The following is a 26,047-nucleotide window of genomic DNA, read 5'->3' on the forward strand; positions in this document are numbered from 1 at the left end:
TGTGGGCACTGCTGACGGTTTACAATCCGGCCTATAGAAACTGCTTTATATAATATATTGAACATTTCCATCGGCAGCTGCGGCGTTGTTCCCTACTGCTGTTGAGTCCAACTGAGCTGTTGAGTGACCGCAGGGGACAAAGCTGCATCCTGAGCTCTGTCTGTGCTCATGTTGTCCGACCATCTCTTTATTTTCATGCATGTTTTCATTTCCCCCTTCGCTCACGGTGAATTTGTGGTTCGTGCAATTACGATATAGCTGAAGTGGCGGGTTTCAAACAAGTATGGACATTAGCTCCTGTAAAATGATAGAAATAAGGAGGGTGAAGGAGTTTGAAAGAAGAAAGGACAGCGGCCGCAGTTAGTGAAGAGTAATCGAAGAACACAGAGTCTATTGTGAGGACAGAGTGAAATGTAGGAGGAACGCAAGTACAAATTTGCTGCGGTTAACAACACGGTGGTCGATAGGCCTCATCATTTTACCCTTCAGAAGCAAAAAGAGGAGACGGGAGAAGGGATTCTTGAGCGTGTTGGACTCTGTGCATGTGTGTGTGTTTGAGCACTGGTGCAAATGAAGTCGGTGGAACAGAAGTACGAGTGTATGAGAAGGGAAAGCAGAACAGGGAGCGGACCTTTCACTTGAAAAGGTCGTCCAAATAGCTCCGGTTTTGAGGCTAATCAGAGGGAGATGGCGCGGGCGCTAATCAGCTGGTCAGAAAGTCGCAAAAGGTCACGCAAAGGTTGTGGAGGTCACCGCGGCCTGGCACAGATCACCTGTCCATCATCTCTGCGGGTGACCTATCCTTGCAAAGTGAGCGAGAGAGCGAGACGGAGAGGAGTTATTAACGTCGCTCCGTGTTGCACGCTATTTGCTTAGGTGAGGTCTAATGCAGCTTTTACCGAAAATAGGCAAAGCTCATCTGGTCAAGACAGAAATTAGCCTCACAAGAGCAGATAACACGGAGGGAAGCAAGTAATTTATAGCAGAGATGCAGGGGAAGCTGGGATGACGGATCGGAGGGCAAAGGGAAAAATAGGTTTGCAATTAAAGGAAAATAAAAAAGAAAGTGTGGACTCAGATTAGATGCCAGAAAAACGGTGTGAGCCAGGAGCATTATATCATATTAACTATAAATATATATATGAAACAAACTGCCTTTTAGGAGGACCAGTAGAGTGGCAGTTCTAAACCTGCCTGTTTGGAGCTACTTCAAAATAAACTGTCACTTTTTATTGTATGTGTGCTGGACGTTTTATAAACAGTCTATAACGAAAACTGTGTGTTCATTCTACCTGGTTTATCTGCAATCAAGGTTTTTTGCTATAGTCACTGTTTGCATGTGTGGCTCATGTATAAGTTTGAATGAGATACTTAACTGGTATTTTTTCACATTGCATGTCGCTATACCAGTGGTTCGTTCAAAACCAAGCTCCCAACTTTTCAAAATAAGAGCTGCTGTAGCTTATCCGACATGTTGAACTCGGTCAACAGACTGAAGGGACACTGCCCCCCCCCCCCCCCCACTGACTGCAACACAGCGCTGGATTACTCAATCTTTAATAATATTGACCGTATCACATGTTCAAATCCCACCGACATCAACACTGCACCTTCCTGGGCCATTAATAATTCACATGTCAAGTGTGAAGCCGATTCTGCGAGATATGCGATTTACAGACAGGAAGACAGAAAGGTGTTTGTGGAATTAGTAGGTGGATATTTATATAAGAAATAAACTGACTAAAACGAACAAACTGCCTTTGAGGAGAATGAGATGCGAGATAAAGGAAAGCTATACGGGAGACGGATGGGTTGAGAGAACTGTTGACATTGATTGAACTCTGAAACAGGATCTCTCTGATGATACCGTACTTCATCAATACAAGGAACTGCTGCAGTTTGGGGAGCTAAAGGTCACATTTCTCTCCCAGAGAATACACTCGGCCAACTGGTGCGATCAGGGCGTCTCACTGACTCTGACATTTCCTGGTATTCACTGGCGATTTTGTTTATTTTAACCACCGGCCGGTTTTAATCTTGGAATACAATCCCCAAACAATGGTTGGTCACCTGCCAGAGTTGCCGGTAAGTAGATAATAACAAACAGCGTTTGGCAGATGAGTGACTGGCTCGACAGATGGTGGGTGACCGGTGCTGACACCACAACCAGGAAAAAATGACCATACGTGGCCAGAAGATTTCACACACAGGAGTCAAACCTGTTCCGGGGATAATTTATTCGCTTTACGTGTTGCTTAACTGCAGATCTTATTTTAGTAGAAAATAGCAAACATCAGGAGGTGTGGATGTTATGAATAAATGGATGAGATGATCTGTTTGTTTTTATGTGAGAAGTATTTCTTCTTTTCACTGGCTGATGCTCAGCTGTCAGGTAACAAGGAGTTGGATGTTTAAAGAATGCCTCCAGGCATGTTTTAAGACATTTAAACAAACTCCGTTTGGAATAACAATTAGTTTCTAGAACGTCCCTTTTTAAATAAAAAATTAAGAATCAACTTCCAGACTTATTTCTTCACTGCTTTAGTGTCACATCTGCATCGTGTAAACTGCATTTTGTCTCAGGACTGACGTCAACACTCTTGTGATGTTCAACGCAGACTTTAAGGCGAGCACAGACAAACTTTTACCCTTCCGCTGAAGATTAATGTTGAAAACTTATTCTGCGTCCGATGTACATCATTCTGCAGAGTGAAGCTCCAACAGTCAAACTGATCATTAAAACAAACACATGCTCATTTGCCTGTTTGGTGCAAATTGTGCAGCAAATACCCCAAAAATGGGGAAGTGTAAATACTCAAGTCCTCCAACCTAAATGAGCATATATGTCATTTGTCATAGTATATTTTTAAATTATGTCTCCCATAATGGGAATAAATCTACAGCCTTGTTTGTTGATGCATCTTTGGAACCCTGGATCATTCGAGCCAATTAAATTCAGTGCAAAATAAAATGATTACTTTACTCACATCTTATCAAGCCAAAAGTCTCTTTCTCCGAGAAATCCCCTGATGCTCCCCCTGTTATTTTTCTCAAACTTGAGAGAATTAGATGTGGGGATAAGTTTTGTCACAGTTACTTTATCTTTACCACTTATCCTGCGAGGGGCGGGAGGGAGGGGGAGTTGGAGCCAATCCTAGCTGTTGATGGCCGAGAGGTGGGGTACACTCATTAGTTATACTACACATAATTATCTCTAATTATTACGTTTTTATTGCTGATTTAATCATCTGAGATGTAAATATAAGTCGTACAAGTCATAGCTCAGACAAAATTTATGAAAATAAGAAATCTGGCCAGATCCCACACATCCATTAACAGCGTTTTCCTTTGCTATACAATTAACATACTTTTAATTCAGTATTACAGTATCAGGACGGGACTACAGGCGAACAGTCCAGTCAGTGTGTGATGGCCCAGCCTGAATAAGAGGCATTAGAGGTTTCATTACTCAAGTAAATCTTCAAATCTGTCATCATCTTAATTTCATAAAAATATGCAGATTTATTCTAATAGGGCCCAAAGCACATTAGTTTCAAGTATAAAACTGATGTATTAAGCCAAGTGCCCAGTGCTCATACAAATCACTTTCCCCTCCCCACTTGTTCACGAGGAGCTGCTGAACTTGTTAAACATTATAACCTGGACACATGAGACTTGCTCTTTTTTATGGCCTTATAATGCTGAAAATTATTCCAGAGATGTATTATAATTATGGAGCCACACAGCGTAATTCATTAGGCCTCTCATACAATCGACAAACATATTTGTCTCACTGCAGCTTGATCAGTAGAAATGTAATATGTGGATCTATGCTTCACACCGGCCCAGGTTTTATACAATAATACCCCTTTCACACATTCATCAGACGCTGTGACCTGCCACTTACAATAGTTTTAAATCTAAAATGTTCAAAGAGACAACAAATCACGGCAGCTACAAAACAAACAGAGCCACGGGCTTAATGAGATTTGAGAATTGACTGCAGCACTGGAGAATTGACTGCAGCACTAGACAAAAAATTGATATATTCCTCCACTCGTGTGCGATATTTCTGGCTCAGAAAATATGAAAAACCGAGGGTCTCTTGACCTGGAGTCCAGATTAATCTTCATCAAGTGAAAACATTTCATTCTGCATCGCAAAAAAACCCAAACAGAACTCGGTTGAGCTCCGGAGCAGCAAATCTGTCAGGATGATTTTCTCTTTTTCTACGTGACAATGATGTTTTGTTGGTCGGAGGATCTTTTCACCACTCTGAGCTGATGTGGCTTTGTGATGGACTAACACAAGCCCTGCTGAAGTGTTCGGTTTTTTAAAATCTCAGAGTGGAATGAACACTCGTGACTCGCATTCAGGGGCAGATATTACTCCAGTGCCAGTTCATTCTGACTTAATAAAGATGTATTTTTACAATCCACAACAGTGTCTTTCAAATGTAATATTCATGTATTATATTGCTGTTTGTGGAAACTTCACATCCACTGCGGACAAATCACTCTGCAGGAAGCTTATTTTGAAGATTGAATATGAAGTAAAGACACCCAACTGCTATTACCAACAAAGCTCAACTCTTCATATGCAGAAAAATGATTTCTGAGTCCAGAAAGGTCTGTGAGAGTGGAAGAGGAGAATTGGGATGGAGAGATTTGGGGAATCAGATGAAATACAAATGAATAGAAATAGATATTTAAAGAAAGTGAGCAACGCGGGAGGGGGAGAAAAGAAGAGAGAGTGTGGGGCTCTGACACATCTTGAACTGGGGAAGGAACGTGTCAGTCAGAGTTGACAAACATCCCACTATTCCCAGATGAACTTTAATAATCCATGTTTAATCTCTGAGCTCCAGTCAACCTCCAGGACAGGAGGACTAATCGGCCGGGGGAACTGAGGACACTTTCTGTGGACGGCTTTAAAGACAGACAGAAAAAGCACCAGGAAATCATTTTACAATAGAGATGATTTTGATAATAATGTTTTTTTTTGCATCCTGAACAATTTATTTTAAACAATTCGAAACAGTTGATTGGAAGTGAATAGATTTCCTCAGTGTAAAGGTTTGTAATCAACTTCTCTTTTGTCTTTCTTAGTTTATTGTTTTGTTTGGCAAAGACTTTTTTTCCTTATTTTTGATTCAGTGCGTCGTTGCCATTAGTGTTATTACGTGAGAAGCATTTCTAGTGTTTTTACTGTATTTATATTGAGATATATCAGCAGATGTCCTGGAAAAAGTTTAACATTATTACCTCTGCCAAGGAGGTTATGTTTCATAAGGGCATCTTTTGACAATTTCATTGATTTCCCAAGGATATAATTCATGGTCTTAACAAAAAGAATATCTCATATCGGATATCTCTGAGTGGGATTGAATTTAAAGGGAATGTTTGGCCTTGGCTATCAACTATTCAATCATTAACCAAAGTGTTGGACAAACTGATGAAGGTTTGACCTGATTACGGGATCACAACAATTAATACAATTCTTCCTGAGGGGATAATATGCACCATTCAGTAGTTGCTGAACATTTCACTCACTGGATCTGACCTGAACCTGCAGGTCTTACATTAGCTGTCTGTTGGTCAACTTGGGATGAAAGAGGTTTCAGAAGCACTGACGACTTCAGCAGGAGCTTTTATTGAGGCTTGATCGTTCAACGAGAGCTGAACAGTTTAATGCTCAGCTCTCCTCCAACGTGTGATGCCACCAGCTTGTGCTGACTTTGTGTTTAACCCAAATAGGCTCACGTGCACGAACGCCTCACATGACACTCAACACATGTTCATCACCATCAGCCTCATACATGTGTGAAGATGTCACAGGGTAGAACATGTGACATCTGTGTGTGTGGGAACATATCACCTCATGTTTTACATGACTCATGTTGCACGTTCCCTTTTTTCCAAGTTAAGAAAACTTGGGAAACCGACTACTCATGAGACTTCAAGGTGCTCGTAGGACTTGACTGCTTACCTCCTTCTGCCTATAGTCTCATCTCTTGAGCCTGTACCGTAGCCTTGGTTGCTATGGTTACTGCTGATGGGAACTGAACAGATGCGTTGTTACAGCGATGCTGAAGATGAACCACGGTGTGAAGTTGGTGAAATGTCAGCGTGCGTGACCTGTATGTGACCTGTTGGCAGGAAAAAAAGAGACATAGTGATTAAACACATTTGATGTGAGAATATGTCTTCACATTGTGACATCAGTTTACGAGACATTTTCTTCTCACTTAGACGAGGAACCATGGAGACCTCAAGGTCAAGGTCCAGGTCGACCAGTGAATATCTGCTCGATTACATGCAAACTGGGGTTTGTTTTAGCTCAGACCTGTAAGAAGACAGTGCTCTAAAGCTGCACTAATCAATGGTTTTATATTGACAATAAATCAAATTCCTGTGTGTGATGTCCAGCGGGGTCACTTTGCCACCACTCACAGGGAGTAGATAACTTATCTGCCCAAAGCCAGACAACAGAAGATGTGAGCAACTGGCTGGTGAACATAGAAGAGAATCTAGCAGCTGAAAAGCCAGATATTTTTACCTGGAGACCAATATGTGCACAGAGCAGAGTTAATATTGGCTGAGGTAACTAGAACTCTAACTGTATATAAAGATGGACGACATGTCTCCACTTCCTCCCTCTGTGCAAAAATGAAGCCGAAATATTCCACATGCGGATGCCGCCATCTTCAGATTTTTGTTTTATGTTGGAGCCAGTCTGCGCAGTCGTGATCATGTGGTGGAGCCGCAGTATCAAGGTCCTGCAGATACACACACTCAACCATTCACGAGTCAGTCTCAGCTGTCAATCACAATGTTTCACCCAAACATCATTGTGATAAGAAAAACCTCAAAGGACAGAATCCATATTTGGAAAAGAAAATTATTGGATGTACAGGCTACTTTGACTTTTGAGGGTTTTTTTGTTTTTAGGAGGCAGGATTTATGATTTATACTACAGCCAGCCACCAGGGGGTGATACAGATGTTTTGGTTTCACTTTTGGGGAGCAGTCATGTCGTCCAGCTTTATATACAATCTATGGTGACGGCTAAGCTATAAGATGACTAAGCACAGACACATGCTTTGTGTGTGTGTGTGTGTGTGTGTGCGCGTGTGTGTTTGGCCACTTATACGAGAGAAAGTTAATAAGAGATTGGAAGATTGCTTTTTGGCATTGAGGATACAGATTCTATCTGTCGAGGGGACAATTTTATCACAGGTAGTGACCACCAGTGAGAATTTCTCTGAGCCCACACACACACACACACACACACACACACACACACACACACACACACACACACACACACACACACACACACACACACACACACACACACACACACACACACACACACACACACACACACACACACACAGAGAGAGAGGAGGCAGACAGGAGGTATAAAACTGGACAACACAAAGACGAACCTGGCAGCAGAGAGAAAGCAGGACGCCCTCAAGATTGTTGACAAAAAATTTAAATTAGATCTGATTAGAGTTATATCTCCTCTGACCAAATCCAAATACAACGCCTCTCTGTAGAGAAAACCTCCCTGGAGACAGCTAAATATATCAACACATGACATAATCAAATGAAAAACAATTTCAGAAACACACGAAAGCTGTTATTGTTCTCATCGAAACATTAGTTTTCCATTTTGCTATGCTGTTCTGTTGTGATAAAAGACACACAGATCCACATGCAAGGTGTCAACGCTATTCGGATTTACATCATCTGTGGGTAATTGCTTTGTTAGTGAGTTCAACAAATTGAAAGTCAAATATGACAACTGGGAGAAAAACATGGGAAAGATAGTGGATGTGATACGCTGAGAGAACACAGGCCTCACTCAATCTGGAGCGAACAAATTATAGCCATAGATAAAAAGAAAAGTGTATCAGCCGTTGGACTGCAAAAAGTCAGGAGGAACTTCAGTGCTGAGCACACAACACAGAGAGTGGCAGTGACACGACCATCTGGGCACCGCGAGTGACCAAAAACTGACAAAGAAGTAGATTCCGGGAAAAACAACTTGGCCAAGACTTGTGGACACAAACAATCCTGGTAAGCCTTCAAAACACTGTCAGTTCTGGAAATAGAAACTTTCACCTTTCATAACAAAAAAAGTTTGTTGACAGGAAAACAACTTACAATATAACTAACTGATGAACTAATATTAATTTGGGGAAAACTGGCAAAGAAACAACAAATACATTTGGCGTTGGTTGGAGAAATACGCACAACTTCAACACTTCAGATGACCCCTTGACTTTTTGCATACTATGCTGTGCTGTGGATTTAGTTTGAAATTGATTAAAATTGCATATCTCTAATTCAGCACTTTGTAAAACCCACATTTGGCAGCAATTACAGCTTCGGTGTCTTCTTGGGTAAATCTCTACGAGCTTTGCACACCTAGATTTGGGCCGTTTATCCCTTTCTCCCTGGCAGATCCTCTGAGGCTCAGTCAGACTGGATGATGGGGTTTTCAGGTCTCACCACAGATGTTCTCTGGGGGTTGAATCGGGGCTTTGGCCGGGTCACTCAAGGACAGTTTAGACTCTTTGCTTTGGTTCATTGTCCTGCTGAAATGTGAACCATTACCCCAGTTGCAGCTTTAGTTTTTGGGGGTATTTGGCTGCATTTTTTCTTCCCTTCACTCTGACCAGTGTCCCTGTTCCAGTAACTGACAATCAACTCCATAGCATGTTGCTGCCACCACTACGCTTCACCGTAGGATCAGTATCAGCCATGCAGGTGATGAGCAGTGCCTGGTGTTCACCGGACAAAGTGCTTGATGCTCTGCCCGAAGAATTCAACTTGTCTCATCCGATGAGAGAATCTTCATCCTCATTCTCTCAGAGTCCTAAAATCCCGTTTGGCAAACTGCAAGCAGGCTGTCATGTGCCAACAAGAAGAGTCCTGGTGGTTCCAAAACTTCTTTCATTTAACGATTAATGAGGACATTGTGCTCCTGGCAGAACTCTAAATCTTGAAATGATCTTATACCTTTGCCAGGTGTGTGCTTTAATCATTTCAGTTTGCCACAGGTAGGGCTGTGATGGTAACCGCATTACGGTGGCCGTGTGATGCCTACCGCGGGACTGAGATCATTACCGTCATCACCGCAGGGTGTACCAAGCCCGGGGCAGACACCCAGGGAGCCATGCACAGCTCCACCAAGTCCACTTACAGTGTTCATTCTGGATCTTTTCATACATGTCTGTACTGTTTGAGTTTTTACCAGCTCCATCAGTAATTTACGGCTCGTCTCTGTGTCTCTATCATTAGCGCTGCAAACTGCACCAACCGAATGGGATGGTAAAAACTTTATGTATATTTTCAGGGTCCACTGGTCAGCAGGTGCATGGATGTGGCTGATTTGTCAAAATACTCCTGATGGTTTCTACGGCTAAGAAAAGGTCTCTGGGACTTGATTGATATTTAGTGGTTATTTTTTCCTGTTGAATAATTGGTTCATGTTTTAAATAGTAGCCTCGTTAATAGACGTGGCCAGGTTCCTTACACTAGCACCAAGAAACAAAAACTTCAATGAATCACTGTCCAATTCATAATGTAAAAAAAAGAACACGTTCTGTTCCTTTCTCAAATAAGCATTCAATTAAATTCTATTACAATCCAGGCATTGATCAAATGGAAAAGGAGCCAGTCTTTGCCACTAGCTGGGAAAATGTGTCTACTGCCACTTTAATTTGCAAAGTAAATAGAAACGACAGCTATAATGTTGCCTTCAAATTGGTTCACATTGACAGTGTTCACAAGTAGAGTCCATATGGACGTCGCCCTCTTGTGGTATTCGTGACCTTGGACCTCAGAATTGTGTAAAATCTTTGCATTAGCATTTACCACGTTACCTGACTCCTCGCTTGCTAAACTTTTACCCTCAGAGGCTTTGATGCAGACAATGATAATAAGTGGTAACATTAGCACCAATGCTCCTATTGTTCTCACGGTTTAACCACTTAGATCCCAAAGCGCATCATGCACAAGGTCATGATTCTCTTTTTTCAGTTTCACATCTTGTATCCCTTCTTTACACTACAACATTACATCCAATTATTGATGTCTATTTTATATCATAACATCCTGCTGTATGTATATCTTCCTTTCAAATCATTACTTTACACCGTTAACCTCGACCAACATGCTTTTACAATGCTGTTCTCAATTTGATTGTGTTGCCACCATGGCAGAGTGAGACAGGGAGGGATCAGAAGAAGAGGAGAGAGAGAATAAATTAATTGTAGCTGACAGTAAGCTGTGGTGATTATGCAGCATGCACGCCCATAAAGCAAAAAACAAAATGAATTTAGGGCGATAAAGGAGGAAGTGGAGACTTGGACATAAAGAGGTAGAAGAATTGTAACATGGGAGCATAACTGCTTCATCAACATGGTTTTTTCCACTGTCATGCCAATAAAGCTTATCTTGAGAGAGAGAGGGGGAGAGAGAGGGAGAGGGAAGAGAGAGAGGGAGAGAGAGAGAGAGAGAGAGAGAGAGAGAGAGAGAGATGCTCTGGCTCTCATCAGTCACATCTCGCTGTGGGAGGGGGATTGAAGCGGCTGCCTCGGAGCTCTTCAGTAACAGAGACAGTGGACTCACTCACTCGCTCACTCACACACACACACACACACTCACACACACAGCCCGTTTGAGACTCTACACCTGACCTGCGTGCAGCCTGACAGACCGACAGCAGCAGGACGATGAAGACATAAGAAGGAACTTTCCTCTGCTTCTTCTTCTTTTTGGTTTTTCCAGCTGCTCTGGACATCACCCATCCTCTCTAATAAAGTCAGAACGCACGTCACTGGTTCCTGAACAACGGATGAGATGGCGGTGGGTTGAGAGAGGACAAGCTTTCTTTTTCCACCTCAAAAAAAAAAACTGCGGACGAGACAACTTCGCTCGCACAGATCTGCTGCTTTCATCCCTCCTCCTCTTCCTCTTCCAACCATCTTCACCTGATACAAACAAGACGCACCGAGGAGACCGGGGCACAGGCTGCTGCGTGCACCAGCGGTCACAGGGAATCAAACTAACACTTTTACCCGACAGCAGCATCAGCAGCAGAGGACTGGACTCTTTCTCAAGGATGCTACTCCAGCACCGACACCAGTAGACGGTCCAACCAGCCGCTGCCAACATGTTCAGCAGAGGTAAGAGAGACGCGCGTGTTTCTGCTGCTGCTGGTGCGTAAAGTGTGTGTGTGTGTGTGCATGCGTGTTGGTGCAAATTCAGCTTTATTTCTGATGATAATTTTACACTAAATGGAGTCGCACATGATGAGGAGGATGCGCGCGCGTGTTTGTGTGTGTGTGTGTGTGTGTGTATGTGTGTGCGCGCTGCCTCCAACAACTTCTCCGCTCCGTCGGCCGGGACCGGAGAGCAGAGAATTAAATATTTATCCACTTCATGCAAAAATGATTCTTAAAATAGCGAAGCGCGCTGCCGCACTGCAGTTTGAGGACTTGACTGCACGAGGGGTGGCTGCGTGGGGCTGCCTCTGCGCGTGCGAGGGTGCGTGCGTGAGAGAGAGAGAGAGAAAGAGAGTGCGTGAGGATGAGGGGAAATAAGGAAGACAAAGAAAACAAAAAAGTTCACGATTTTGATATTGTCATAAAAGTTTCATCCGTTTGCGCACTTTTCCTCTGCGTGCGCATTCGTGGTTTGGGTGCTCGCGTGTGGTTACATTGGCGTGACAGAATGAGGCGCACGGCCAAACAACAGCAGGGTGTTTTGACTTGTGTGCGCACCCACAGGAGAGGGTGGCTCTCCCACTGGGTGCAGACCAGGGAGAATAAATACAAAAAACTAACGTGCATGCGCCCAGCACCTGGATGTTTACGCTCACACGCGCAGTTTTGTGGTGAGAACATGTGGCCGTAAGGTTGTTGTTTTTTTTAAACCACGATGACCTTGCCTGTGGATGTGCTGGTGGGGAAGCTCCAAACAAACACACACACACACACACACACACACACACACACACACGGACACACAGCCTCCTGTCTTTCTGCACTGGCACGCATGCGCACATTAACATGCACACATTAACATGCACTTGTGTAGGTCCAGTTAAACATAACTTTTGACAGATACTAGAAAGCTATGGTGTTCCATTAAAAAAAAGAAAACACAGCTTACTCAGTTGTAGTTGAAATCATGATGAATAGTATGAAACAACACCACACACACACACACACACACACACACACACACACACACACACACACACACACACACACACACACACACACACACACACACACACACACACACACACACACACACACACACTTCTATCTTAAGGCTGCTGTGCGAGCTGGTGGTGAGTTGGAAATGTATTGTTTTTAGTCACAGCTGTACAAGAACACAACATCTGGATGGTAAAGCCCCGGTCAGCTCTCTCTCGTTGGCTATTGTTGGTTTCTGGTGAAGCCGATTATTGACTGAGATTGTTGAGGCTACGACTCAAGATTATTTTGTAAACCCAAAACACTTCAGGATTATTTGGGCCAATAATCGGCACCAACTGACCTCCGGTCGGGGACCTCCGGTCGGGAACCCCCCCCGATTGTCAGAAGGTGCAAATCAGGTCCTAAATCGGCCGGATTATCCTCTAGTGTGCAGCAGCCTTTAGTGGTGAGGACACTCAATACTCTCCAGAGCCCCTGACCTGAACCATCACAACTAAACTTACCTAACCTAAACCTAATGTAATCCTAACCCTCAACTAATGTTACCTTCAAACAGCCCATTTATAATGTAAGGACCATCCAAAATGTCCACACTCCTTCGTAAGTTAAAGAACGGTCCTCACAAAGATATCTGTACAAGTGAACACACACACATGCACGCACACACACACACACACAAACTGGGACATTTCAAAAAGAAGTAGCTATTTGTGAAGTAGTGACTCATCTGCCAATCCCCCCCCCACCCCCACATGAAAATGTATAAATACAGAGGGGCTCCAGTGAAAGGCAGATTGTCAGGGTGCTGGTTTTTTTGTGATGAGTGTCATGCACGGCTGAGTCCTGAGAACAAAAAACAAAAAGATTCTTTAATAGAGACGCATGGAAGATTTTCATTTGTCATTTCAACGCGGCCCTGCAACGTGGAGGAGGGAAACAACGTGCACACGTGCATGCACATCATTATGTATTAGCTCACTTGGATCGACTCAATCGGGGCACAAGCTGGGCCACCTCCTCATTAAGGGTGGGGACCTAATGGGCTTGACAGAGGGCTGATTAGTGCCGTCACTGTATGACAGAGCCGGAGAGGAGACAAAGAGAACTCGCTGGCTGGAGGGAGACAAGCTTTAATTTTAATCTTCCTGTAATTTCAGATGGAGAGCACCGCGCCCACCCACGTAGACACACACACACACACACACACACACACACACACACACACACACACACACACACACACACACACACACACACACACACACACACACACACACACACACACACACACACACACACACACACAGCGCTGCTTTCTATACCCTCCTACAAGTACTGTATGTGACTGTCAGCAGCAATACTAAAATTCAGAGTAATTGTGCGGTCTGCCCGAGATACAAGTTATCTACGGCTGTCACCTTTACCCACACTATCTCTCTGTGGTGGGATAAAACAAAGGAGAGAGGGGGAGCGGAGAAGGAGGATAAGTGTTTCTGTGTAATGAAAACTCCCTCTCTCTTTCCCTCCTTGTCCATCTCTCCTTCTCTCTCTATCTCTCTGCTTGGCCAGTTCCTGCTGCCAGCCTCCGTCAGAGAGGAGCGAGGAGCTGGCAGGCTGATTGGCTGCTCGCTGGCTGCTTTGGGTTGCTGCCGGAGCTTTGTTTTCCAGCTTGTTTGAAGCTGGATTTGTTTCCCTTCCTTGACTTTGCCTCTGTCTCCCAACTTTTCACTTGTCTCTATTTATCTCCTGATTTTTTTACGGTCACATAAACACTGACACTGTGAAAGTAAAGTTCTGCTGTGGAGAGACGAATGGTCTTTGTGTTATTAATAGCATTCACCCCGGCTTGTGACTAAGAATTGTTTGTTATTTGTCAATCTGGCTCGTATTTAAGCGATCAATCAGTTTCAAAAATATAAGAACATTTAGAAAAAAGTCAATTATAATGGGTATTAATGGACATATAATTGGCCTATAATCAAATGATCACATTTAAGAAGCTGGAACCAGCAAACATTTTAAACATTTTAGCCTGAAATATTATAAACTTATTATCAAAACGGCTGCAAATGAATTGAGTAACTGTTGCATCCGTACTTTCTGCATATATCAAGCAACAGATCAAACATTAATTATTCATATTTTCTTAATTATTGATGTCGAATTTTCAATAGCAACAAGCAAATTAAGGCAGGACGCTGCTCAGACATATAGGTCACGCTCATTCAGTTCGGATTTGGCCCAGATTCTTTACACTTCTGTAAGAAAACATCTCAAAGCTAAAAATATTGTCGAATGAGGGTCCGTGGTCCAACCTGTGTCAGTCTGGAGCTCCTCGAGTTTGAGAATCACTTATAAGAGTAAAATTTCTTTAGCTTATTTTATACTCAACTATCTTTTGTTTATTCCTGATTTCCTGATTGCAGTTTAGCCAAACCAAGAAAATTCCAATTGAGTTATTTTGATATGGAAAAGAAAAGAAAAAACTAAACAAACGAAAAATATGACAAGTCTCAGGGAGCTTCTGTCAAGTTATAATGACGATCTGTGGTTTTGTCTGTGATTTCAAAGCAGATTTATTCACAATGGACAACCAGAGATAATGATGTCCTCAGGAAGTGTAAGTCACACTGAATCCCAAAATATGTTTATCATGTCTCAGAGAAGGAGTTTTGACGTTCCAGTCCCTTTCACCTCACTTTACCTCCCGTCTCTCCCGTCTCTCCCTCCTCCCATCTGCACATTGCATGAGGACGAGAGCAGCTGAGTTGTGCATTAGAATTGTTAATCGTTTGTTATTTGGGGAAGGACGTCATTAAATATGTGTAAACACGTTAATCATTACTACTTCTTGAGTTGTGAACTCGAACACTGTCTCCTTTTCTTATCATTCTGTCCTAATATGATTTCATCCTCTCGCCGCCGCTCTGCGTTCCTCCAGCGATTCTACTGTAATCCATGAAAATTCGCCCATTTCTGAAGTGCTGAAATGTTCTGGGATATCACCTTCGGCCATGCTAATCTATAACTAACTTCAGCTCTGTACTGAAATTCACTGATCAATATCAATATGTGATGGCGAAATTGCAAGTCACTGTTCATTCAGACTGAAGCATCAACCTCGCTCGAGGGCCCCTGGCTTTCTCGGGGCCTGAATGTGAATAAAGTCTGGCCTGATTATGAAACTTTCCGGCGCCGTTACAGAGTTCCTGCTCGACTTGAGCTTAAACAAACCAGAACTCTGTCCTCATTCCATCCAAACACTTACCAACTGTATGTTTATGCAGAAGTGTTGACCAGCGTAATTCAGAGTAATAAGTAATTCATGCTAATTAGGTGGGAATTATTCATCATCTCCCAAATTGAGTTGTCAGAGGGTGGATTTCATTTCATCCGTTTGTTTTTAAACGTACACAGCCATCAGATGGCATCATGAAAAATGTCACATGCTTCCTCTCTCTGATGTGACTGTGGAGCTCACCCGTAATATAGGTGGTGAAACAATGTTATCTCCTCCTGTAGAAGCCACAAGCCTGTATGATGTTAACTGCATTTTAGGAAAAAGGACAAATACCAGACTATTCCCATCCCTCAGGTCAAAGGGAAAAGGCCAAATCACGTCGGCTACGATCGGATGATTCAGCGTTACGTTACAATGGTTTATGGGATGTGTGGTTCCTTCACTCTTAAAATAATCATGTACACGGTCTTGTACTTTTGTCATTTTCTTTTTTCCGATATTTTTTGTTGCTAAATCAAATGTTTTATTGTCAGGATTCACCTCGTTGCTGGTCGGTGTGGCTCCACGCTTGAAACTCTTTTTTAAAGGATTTTCTGAAACGTCAATGGAGAAAATTGAATACGAATTTTACAGTGTCGTTTTCTCAAAGTGGGCCCTCACTGTTACTACTGCATTGGCACGTACGCTTCGCCTGCAGGCCGTCGTCAAGTCAACAAACAATTAGAGGTTGCTGTTGCTCTTTCTGTGTGGCTGTGTGTATACTTGTGTCTATGAAAGCCTCAGTGGATGATAATAACATATGGATTAGTGACAAAATGGTTATTCGGGTCGGGGAGCACCAAATGGGGGGGGGGGGGTAATTGAGTGCTGAGATTGATCCAAATTTCCTCTTGCAGCACTGACGTCCTGTAGCAGTGGCCAGATTTCAGAGATCAGGCAGAGAGACTCTATTTAGGGAAAGTGGTGTTTCATGCAGATTCTGTAGATGTATCATATTAGAGAACTAAATCACCCTGGGATTTGATGACCGGAATTGAATTCATATGGTAATCAATTACATCTCTGATGCAAGTCACAGCGGAGAACAGGATGAAACGCATCAGCACACACACCGCCACACACAGTGGGCGTCCGTGCGATGGCTGTGCATATCAATGACCTTTGCAGCCGCTCCCGCTGCCTGATCTCAAGGTCACTCACAGACTCCCTCTTTCTTCTGCTGCTTCTGAGCTCGCCTGCTGAATTCTATTTCATCGTCAAGTTGCACAACAATTTTTTTCTGGTCCTTGTGCAGCATTCGTTATCCATGCACTGTGTCTAAACACGTTAAAATAATCAGAGGCACTGATGTTCCACCAAGCTCCGAGCTTCAAAACCGGTGAACTCATACAAACGCAATGCAAAAAAAAAAAGAAAAGGGAAAGACTTAATGAGCAGGGATCGTTTTGATACTAAATACACAAACAGCTACAAATTATGCTGTGCAGAGAATGGCACTGCTGTGCTCTACTCCAACTTTCTTGCCACACACATTTATCCTATGTTTCGCACTTTCATATTTTTTCTCGAGGTCTTAAAGAGCAACTTAACAGAGCCTGCCGCAGCAAAGTCAATATTACTCAGCACAATTTTTACATTGTTCATTTTTCCGTGCTCGCCTTTTTTTCCCCTGGTTTTGGTGTGAACAAAGTGGGAAGGGTTTATGCCTCAGTTCTCTGTAATTAGACTCATACTACTTGTTAAATTGCCGCCGCAGTGAAGTCGCTGCTGAAGTCTTTGTAAATACGGCGCAGTAATTTGCTTATGAATCTCTGCGGTTCACCTGGAGAGTCGGCTGCACACACAGCAGCAGATGAGATATAACTCCCTATCAGGGGCCCTGTGGAGGCCTCTGATTGCAGGTCCACTTGGCAACACCTAGAGCTGTGTGTGTGTGTGTGTGTGTGTGTGTGTGTGTGTGTGTGTGTGTGTGTGTGTGTGTGTGTGTGTCTCAGGAATTGCTCTAAACCTCAGAGCTGGAACAGATGTTGATGCAGACATGCAGAAAGACAGCGAAGTCAGGGAGAAAGTTTGAGACGGAGACAAAAAGATGATAATAAGCTAACAGCCTAAATGGTTAGTTGGATACAGACATTGAAAATGGAGTAGACTGGAGCAGATTTCCACTGTGCCCAGGAATAGGCCGTCTGGGAACCTAATGCACCAACATCAGGTTCATATTGATGCTTTTACCTCGTTCTCAAAAAGAAACCAGCGAGGCCACTGACATCAACCTGCACACAAACGTAAACTCTCTCACACAAGCCCTTAAAGTCCCATATTTGTTCACTGTGGCTGAGGTGTTTTAAAAACAGAGATGGCTGCATTATCGATGAGCACACACACACACACACACACACACACACACACACACACACACACACACACACACACACACACACACACACACACACACACACACACACACACACACACACACACACACACACACACCACATTTCTGAACACATTGACAAGCAGGGGAAAAAGAAATTCAAATCCTTTGTGTATAACTCCCGCGCAGGATATATCTCCTCTATCCCCGCTCTCCCTTCAAATCTCCTCTCCTCCCATGTCTTCTCCTCTGTAGCTGGTTCGCTCTGTACCTGTTGAATAATTGATGGCTGTTTTGGTTTCCGATAAGGCGTTTGGGGTCCACAGCTCTCAGCAGTAAGGCCTTGCTGCTTTCCTCATGGCAGATCACACGGCTCAGTCCATCCTTTCTCTCGCTCGCTCGCTCCCTCCTCCTTTCTTTTCCCAAATCTTGTTTTGCACTAATCCACACGTATCCATTCTGACATGTGCCACTCACATTCTCTGTAACATGTGTTTACTGTATTCTCGTCCTATTCCAGGTTTTGTTCCACACAAACTCTCGATATTCATCTTATTCTCGTGATTACAAACAGCCCTGCAAACATAAATAAATTGAATATGCTGGATATTACCATGGAAACAGAACTTGCAGAGGCAGAAAAAAAAGTAATAAATAAATACGGCTACGGTATCTTAACATGCCTACATATACTGGCTCAGCCCTGCAGGTTGTTACATGGGATCTGAGAGAGGATCTCAGCCAGCAGCTGGTATCTATAGGGGGTGGACAAAATACCAGAAACACTCCATGAGAAAAACCTTATCACTTAGAAGTGGTTGAGTCATCGTGGGAAACTTGATAGAGGTTGCATTTCCCAACTTCCTGTATTCTGTCCTTTAAATCCACGTTTTGTTAGCTTTACTCATTCGTTAGAGATGAGACAGAGCATGTCCTAAAACACGGAATGGGATGTGAGCAGTGGAACGTTGATCATTCCGGACGCTCAACCTGGCGACTTTTGCCAGATTGCGACACAAAGTGATCCGGCAAGGTGCCGCGTTGGCACATTCTGTGTTGGCAGGTGCAAGCTGAACATTGCTGTAGATGACTTTGTCAGATAAATTCTGAATGCAGCCGTGTCTCTGTGAAAACTGAGCAACTAAACTACTGCAGCAAAAACGTATTTGTAAGCAATAAAACCAACTGGATTATGTTTTCTCTAAATTTATTGAGGGAATGTTGTTATAAGATGCATTTGGCGAATCACAAGTACATTCATGCTGAAGATATCAGTAATTTGTTTTGACAACACAGCGTTTCCTACAGAATCAAGTCAATCTATGGCTGTAGATGCACATGCAGCAACATGAAGGTCACTCTCTTGTGCAGCAGATTCCGAGTGACAGGCACACACACGTAGGGCATGGGCACACGTGAATGTTCCAGGGGACCTTTCCCTTTCGTTCACTACAAATCTGTCAGAGCGAGGAGGGGAGTTAAACAGGTCTACAGCGTGGCTTTGCATGGACTTTGGATGTGAACATTCGCGTATGTGTGACTGTGCCCTAAGGCATGTGGTCTAACTGCGTGGGAGGTAAAAACATTAAGTACTATATCAAAAACACGCGGGACGGTATGGCACAATAATGCTGCACACAGCTTTATAATGGAACAACGGAGCAAATCAACAAGTTATTGACCATTTATGTTGTTGTGAGAAATAAATGTGGGTTCATTGTGAAACTGTGGCGGCACAAAGTAGAATATGGCGGGAAAATACAGTCCAGAGAATTAACAGTAAACTATTGACAACATGTTTAGTTCCCGCTAAAACAGCCGATCTTGCTGTACAACATTGATTTGTAGTGACTTTTAGACTCTCACAGCACTTGGTTGAGGTTAGAGAAATACAGGGATCTGGTTTCGTGCAGGGAAAAGTTCACATTTACTTAAGATGCAATGTTCTTTTTTGTAAATTAAACAAAAAAACAATTCCCACACAACATTAACTGAAGAGCATGTGTTGCCTTAAACTAACTAAACCCAGGTGGCTGGTGTCACTTAACTCATCTACCAACCACCCTGAGACATCACTTCTGTTCATAAACGTGATTCACTCAATCAACAACTATGTTTCCCCTGAATATAATCCAGCCTGTGTTGCTGTATGTTTCCTGCTGCGACCAGGGGCAGGGCACCTCTTTCCTATCAAGGGCAATTTGAGTTTTTACAACATCCTTCGAGGGCTATAGGCCGACTATACTTCTGAATACATGCAGTATATCACTCTGATCCCTCTAATACGATGGGTGGAAAGTGCTTCTCTTTCTGCCAGGCTGCTTTTCCAGGTTTGGCTCAGTCTGTCTCAAGTCTTTGTCGCAGGACTCAGCGTTGGAAGAGAACACAGCAGCAGGTTGTCCAAAAGACAAGCTTCAGTGCACGTCTCCTCAGAATGTGAAAAAATCCTCAGGATGTGCACACAGCTTTGAACTCGTCATTGTTCTGCACCTCAGTGATTTCCTACTGTAAATTGTCAGGCACATCAGCAGGTTCCACATTAAACAGCTTAAAAAATATGTTAATTTCCTTTTGTTCACTTTTCATGTCCGCAAACCTCTCGCCAAATGCCTGAAGGATGTTTGTACGCTCATCAGAATATTCAGATGTCGGAGCAGCCTTTTGTTCTTGGAGAGTAAGAAAACACAGTGTTTAGCAACCGGTGCACAATTTGACTTTTTCGGGTTCCTGTGGCTCCACGGCAGCAACAAAACACTCCATCACAAGTTATCCCTCTGAATGAGGTTTCGGCTTCAGCTCACCACTAAACTTGCCAGTGTGACACGGCCTCTGTCAGTGTGTGGTCTTGTGAAAGCTGCTTGCTGAGCACATTAACTCCGCCAAAGAGCGTTGACTTTATCCAGGCATGTTTGTTTTTGCATCTCATCCAGTTTAGCTTTGTGTTTCCAGCTGTAACGATGCTTGACATTGGCCTGGTGAACACTATGAGCGTGTCTCCACATTTCACATTCAGGTTTCTTTTCTTGACGGGGTACTTGTGTTAATACACAACAGTTTTGAATGAGTTTCCTTCGCCACGACCGCAACCTTGACAGATATAAAGCTGGAGGACATCACCCAGAAGAATGTTAATGTTACTTTCATTTACTGCTGAAAGAAAATAATTAATTGCTGTCATGATAATTGTTTTGTATTTCTGAATGGTATCTATATTGCTACTTGGTTTGAGTTTTGTCAGAACATGTGGTCAAAGATGTTTAGGGAAAACTGTCTCTGAGATCTGATCATCTCCTCAGATCTATTTGTCTCTAGACTAAAGTTGATCTTTTGGTGGAAGAAGCCCGGCTCAGTTCGGCAGAGCATGAGACTCTTAATCTCAGGGTCGTGGGTTCGAGCCCCACGTTGGGCGATGGAGCTTTTAAGAGGAGGAATTAAGCACCGGAATGTTCATCAAAGTATTAGTTCTCCTCAAGCTTAACATGATTCCTGATGTGAGGAAACATCGGAGCATATAAATTCCACAGTTTTCAGTCAGACCCATACTACACTACAGTAGCTGATCAGTCCTTCTGTTTTTGTCTTGATGCTATAGATAAGCAAAGAGCGGTAACCGCAATGAATTGGATCTCTTTCCAAAGCATGGTATGGATTTACTTAATCTTGTGGAGAAAGAGTTATGTGACATGGTTCTGGCTTAGTTCACGGAACATGTGGTCAAAGAAGTTAACAGCAAAACTGTCTCTGAGATCTGATCATCTCCTCAGACCTAAGATGTCTTTATACTAAAGCTTTTTACTTGTCATGAAACATGTGTCTTGTAAGATTAGGTTTCTGTTTGATGGAAGAAGCCCGGCTAGCTCAGTTTGGTAGAGCATGAGACTCTTAATCTCAGGGTCGTGGGTTCGAGCCCCACGTTGGGTGTTGGAACTTTTAAGAGGAGGAAATGAGTTTAACAATGCTCATCCAAGTGCTACTGCAGTTTAACATGATTCCTGACACAAGGAAATCAACCATGTGAATCGTGAGTTGTTGTCTATCAGATGAAAGACATAAGAAGAAGCCTGATGTTGTTATATCAGTGCAGCACCTTATCAGCAGAAGGTCGGGGTGCATGGCTCATTCCCAGTGTATTTTAATCATGGACACAATATTTTAATGAGAAAAGAAAATTCTTCTTTTACTTCAACTAAATTGTTGTTACTGTGATCTCTATATAAACACAGCTCACATACATTTTGTGGACATCATTAATTTTTCAGGACGTGTTGGTCTCTCCATTTGCCTGATGCTTTTCTTTGACAGTTTCCACTAATAAACAGTATTAAAAAAATCTAGCAAAGTTATATTTGGATCTGCTGCTGTTTAGCTTGCCTCATTTTGCATTAAAAGTGCTCATATGAATTCCCAGACATCTTAATGAACGCTGCAGACTGAAGTTCAAGCTCACGTAATCCATTCATACTGAAGCAGTGTTTGTACTTTAGTAGCTACATAGTTAAAAGGCATTTTCCATTCATTATTCATGTTGTTTTGTCTACTCCCTGCAACAAATCTCAGATGGAGCGCTTGAGTATCCAGCAATGTATTGGTGTGTTCATATGCATGTTCGGAAACTGTCTTATGATTATTTATTTTATTTGCTCCCATGGCTTGTGAGGCTCATCTCCTCTCTTCCTCTTTTATTTCCCGCTACCTCTGTATTAAAGTGTTTAGAGGCTGGATTGGCCGTAACCCAGCGTGTGGGGATTTGAAGGAGATGGGATAAAGAGGGAGAGAAAAGTTCATCAAACCCACGACAACAAGTCAATTCCCCTTGATTTACCACATCAATCCCCATCTGTCCCACCGTATTCCCATACACACGCACGCACGCACACCAAAACACTGCACATATGCACACACATAATCGCTCAAACAGACACCTGAAAACACACACACGGACTAACACACAGGCCTCTCTCCCTCTCTCTCTGTACTGCAGTATAGACAGGAGCGGCAGCAGTAGCAGGTCTTACATAACAACATCACTGCATTAACGAGCCCATCTGCCTCCGACTGGTGCTTACAGTTACAGCTCTATTAAAACGATACTCTCTGAATACAAGAGGACCAAACATAAGACCACCTCAGCTGTCCTCACGCGCACGCTGAGCGACCAGGTGACACCAGATTAATCTGCGTGGAACAGTTTCATTCTTTAGAACTTGTAACGAGTGGACACATGTTTCTGTAGCCTGCACATAAATGAAAAGGTCAATGTAGTTTTATTGCAAATATTTGACCTGAAAGCAAAACGCAAAAATGTTTCCAGAAATAATCATTCAATTAATCAATTAACTGATTAATCAATCAATACATGAAGGCTATAAAAAGCTGGATAGTTAATAATTATTTCCATCATCTATTAATCTGCTGATTATTTTATTGATTAACTGACTAATTGTTTTATCTTAATATCTCTTAATGTCTTTTATAGTTTCCCCGAGTCTTGCTTTGACTGATCAAGAGACAAAAACCCAAATGTATTCAGTTTATTTTCAGAGATGAGAGTTTAACGCTTAAAGTTGAGATGCTGGAATCACAGAATATTTAGCTTTGAGAAAAAACACTAAAACAATAAATTGAGAGCTCCTAAAAATACTTGCTGAATAATCTAATCGACCAATTGCTGTGTTTTCTTTATGACTAAGTCATTAAAGCAAATTAAAGGCATCGCATTTGCTTCAGAGAACCCATTTTTAAAGATTTCATCAAATAAATTGATGAACACAATTATCAGCAAATTATGTAGCTTTCTTGCCATCCTATCACTTCTGTTGTATACATCTTAATGTGCTTTAATGGGATCTGCGTTGCACAGCAGAACGCGGGTTTAATAAAGTTCATCCTGATTTATTTTTATCGATGCTGAATCCAATTCCCGGCCACATTCCTAAATTACCCACTGAACAAATAGGAACAAGCCAAAAAAGGACATCACAAGTCCGTGCCCACACAAAGGTGCACCGGCTCACCACACAAAGACACTGACGCATGAAATGGCTGAAATTAGAAGATGCTTCTTTTTCGTTCAAGTCAGCGTTTGATGCGTGCATCAGAGTCACGACAGGAAGTCAGGATGGAGTGATGTGAGAGAACAGGAGATGAGGGAAGTGTGGGAAAGTGTTGTTTGTCTGCTGCCACAGCTTGTTTGTGTGTTCGGTTTGAGTCACATTATAACACAGAGGCACTTGTGTGTGTGCGTTTGGGCACGGTGTGGATGGTGTGTATTCACTTGTGCATTAGTGTGTGTTGTGTTGTGTGTGTGTGTGTCAGTCACACTTAAGCTTACATAACAATCCGATGCTCAGCTGGGGACACTGTACAGATGAATCTCATGTGTGTCCTTTTATTGGATTTGGTGCAGATGTTTTCTGGAACACAACTAAAAAAGTCATCAAACACAAAGTTTTACAGAGCTGGAAAACACGTATATTTATATATTATGTATATATTTCAGCATCACTGATGCTCTTTCCAGAATGAGTGAGTCAGAGGACATCAGATGGATTTTACATATTTAGTTTTTAGCTGTTTTTGTCCTTGCCATATTGAATTCAGTCAGGGACGGCTGTTTTTGAAGCTGGCTTTTAAAACGAATACAATGAATTAAATACTATACAGTGAATAGCACATCGTACATTGGAGAAATATGTTGGGAACAAAGCCACCTTCGACGAATCAAAGGGAAACATTTCAACCACTAAACCCATCCTGATACTCTCTGCACCATGTTCAGCAAATTAGAAAGGATTTTTGCATGATGGGCCAAAGGTACAGCCAATAATAATCCATAGTGAGTTTTCCTTTTATGTAGTGAGCTTTGATTTTGTGTCAGTTATCACTCAAATATTTGGATTGTGGCAAAGAATGAAACATCTACTTAACGGCTTGTTAACAATTGGCCGGTCGTTTGCTTTAGAGTTATGGAGAGATCATTACAGATCGAAATCATAAGAATGAGCCATTCCCGTCACCCGGCTACAGTACGTGCTTAGTGAGAGAAAATTAAATATAGTGAGCTTTAAATAAAAGTGTCAGGACGGTGTGGGCCCTGTTGATAAAGCTGCTTTATGGATGAACCGCTGTTCCATGTAAGTGGTGTTTATGGGAGACCAGTTCCAGCAGCATCTGTGTGGGATGGTGTCAGCACAGTTAATGTTGAGGGGTTAGGGTCTGTTAGAGGATGATTACTGCGACACTCGCGGTGGAACAGACTATCACAGCGGTGAAAAGGAGGAAGGGTGAGGACATCCACAGCGCTCCCTCCGAACTCCCTCTTCCCCTTCAACCAATGGTGCATTAATCTTCTTGGGCTGTCAACATGACCTGAAACTGACGACGCACACGAGTGCAGAAGAAGAGGAAGAAAAAAAAAACTCCCACTGGTGGACAACAGCTTGAGTAATGGTGAGTTTAGCACCGCTGGTGAAGCTCCTAACTGAGTTGTAGCAACATCATCTTTGTGCAATTCAATTACCGATTCCAGGAAAGCGCTTACCTTAGGTGTTTTTTCGGCCCATGACTCAGTCCCACCCCGAGCCTGGCGTGCGACCTCCGTGTGAACCAGGCTGGACCGAGGTAAACCCAACTTTTAAGAGCATTTTTTATATTTTTGTTCCCCAAACACAAAAAAACAAAAAACAAAACAAAAAAAAGTTACAACTTAACAGATGGCACCCCAGACTCACAAATTAAAGTTGGCTCTCCCACACAACGGGAGATGTTCATGCGGTTCAGCAGGTGTGAGTCGATGAAAGGTGCATGAAGAAGCGGTGTGAAGTAAATGCTGCAACAGCGCGAGGATGTGTGAAACACGGCAAGAAGAATGAGGCGCAGGATGAGAGAGGGAGGCAGGAACAGAGACGGGCTTTTCACCTTTGCTCGTACCTGTTATTTAATGATATATGGTGACCTGGCAGATAAGCCCAACACCAGATGTAATAATACAGCGAGGCCCAAAAAGGTTGTTGTTATGATTACTACAGTGCTACTGCCTCAATGAGGATTTGGCAGCTACACGGCAGCACAGTCGTCATGAAGATGGGCGGCCTGCCCGACTGCACCAGCTGTGCCAGCACAACCAGCACTTAATGGCTCTGGGAAGGAGGAAAAGGAGGAAAGGAAGATGAGGCACAAAGCTTAAGAG

At 42.9% G+C, this 26,047-nt stretch overlaps 1 protein-coding gene and 1 non-coding gene across 2 annotated transcripts in view; both read left to right on the forward strand.

Annotated features, from left to right (window-relative positions):
• The first annotated feature begins 10,578 nt into the window (after positions 1–10,578).
• Positions 10,579–26,047, forward strand: part of LOC117773857 (reticulon-4 receptor-like 1) — an 83,668-nt gene continuing 68,199 nt past the window's right edge. Inside the window, exon 1 of the mRNA XM_034605622.1 lies at positions 10,579–11,203. Within this exon, the coding sequence (XP_034461513.1) occupies positions 11,191–11,203 (13 nt within the window). The 5' untranslated portion in view covers positions 10,579–11,190. The remainder of the gene's footprint in view (positions 11,204–26,047) is intronic.
• trnak-cuu lies at positions 21,707–21,780 on the forward strand. Its single transcript has one exon. It is a non-coding gene; the product is annotated as a tRNA-Lys (tRNA).

The sequence above is a fragment of the Hippoglossus hippoglossus genome, chromosome 14 (genome assembly GCF_009819705.1).
Source record: "Hippoglossus hippoglossus isolate fHipHip1 chromosome 14, fHipHip1.pri, whole genome shotgun sequence".
Classification (NCBI taxonomy): domain Eukaryota; kingdom Metazoa; phylum Chordata; class Actinopteri; order Pleuronectiformes; family Pleuronectidae; genus Hippoglossus; species Hippoglossus hippoglossus.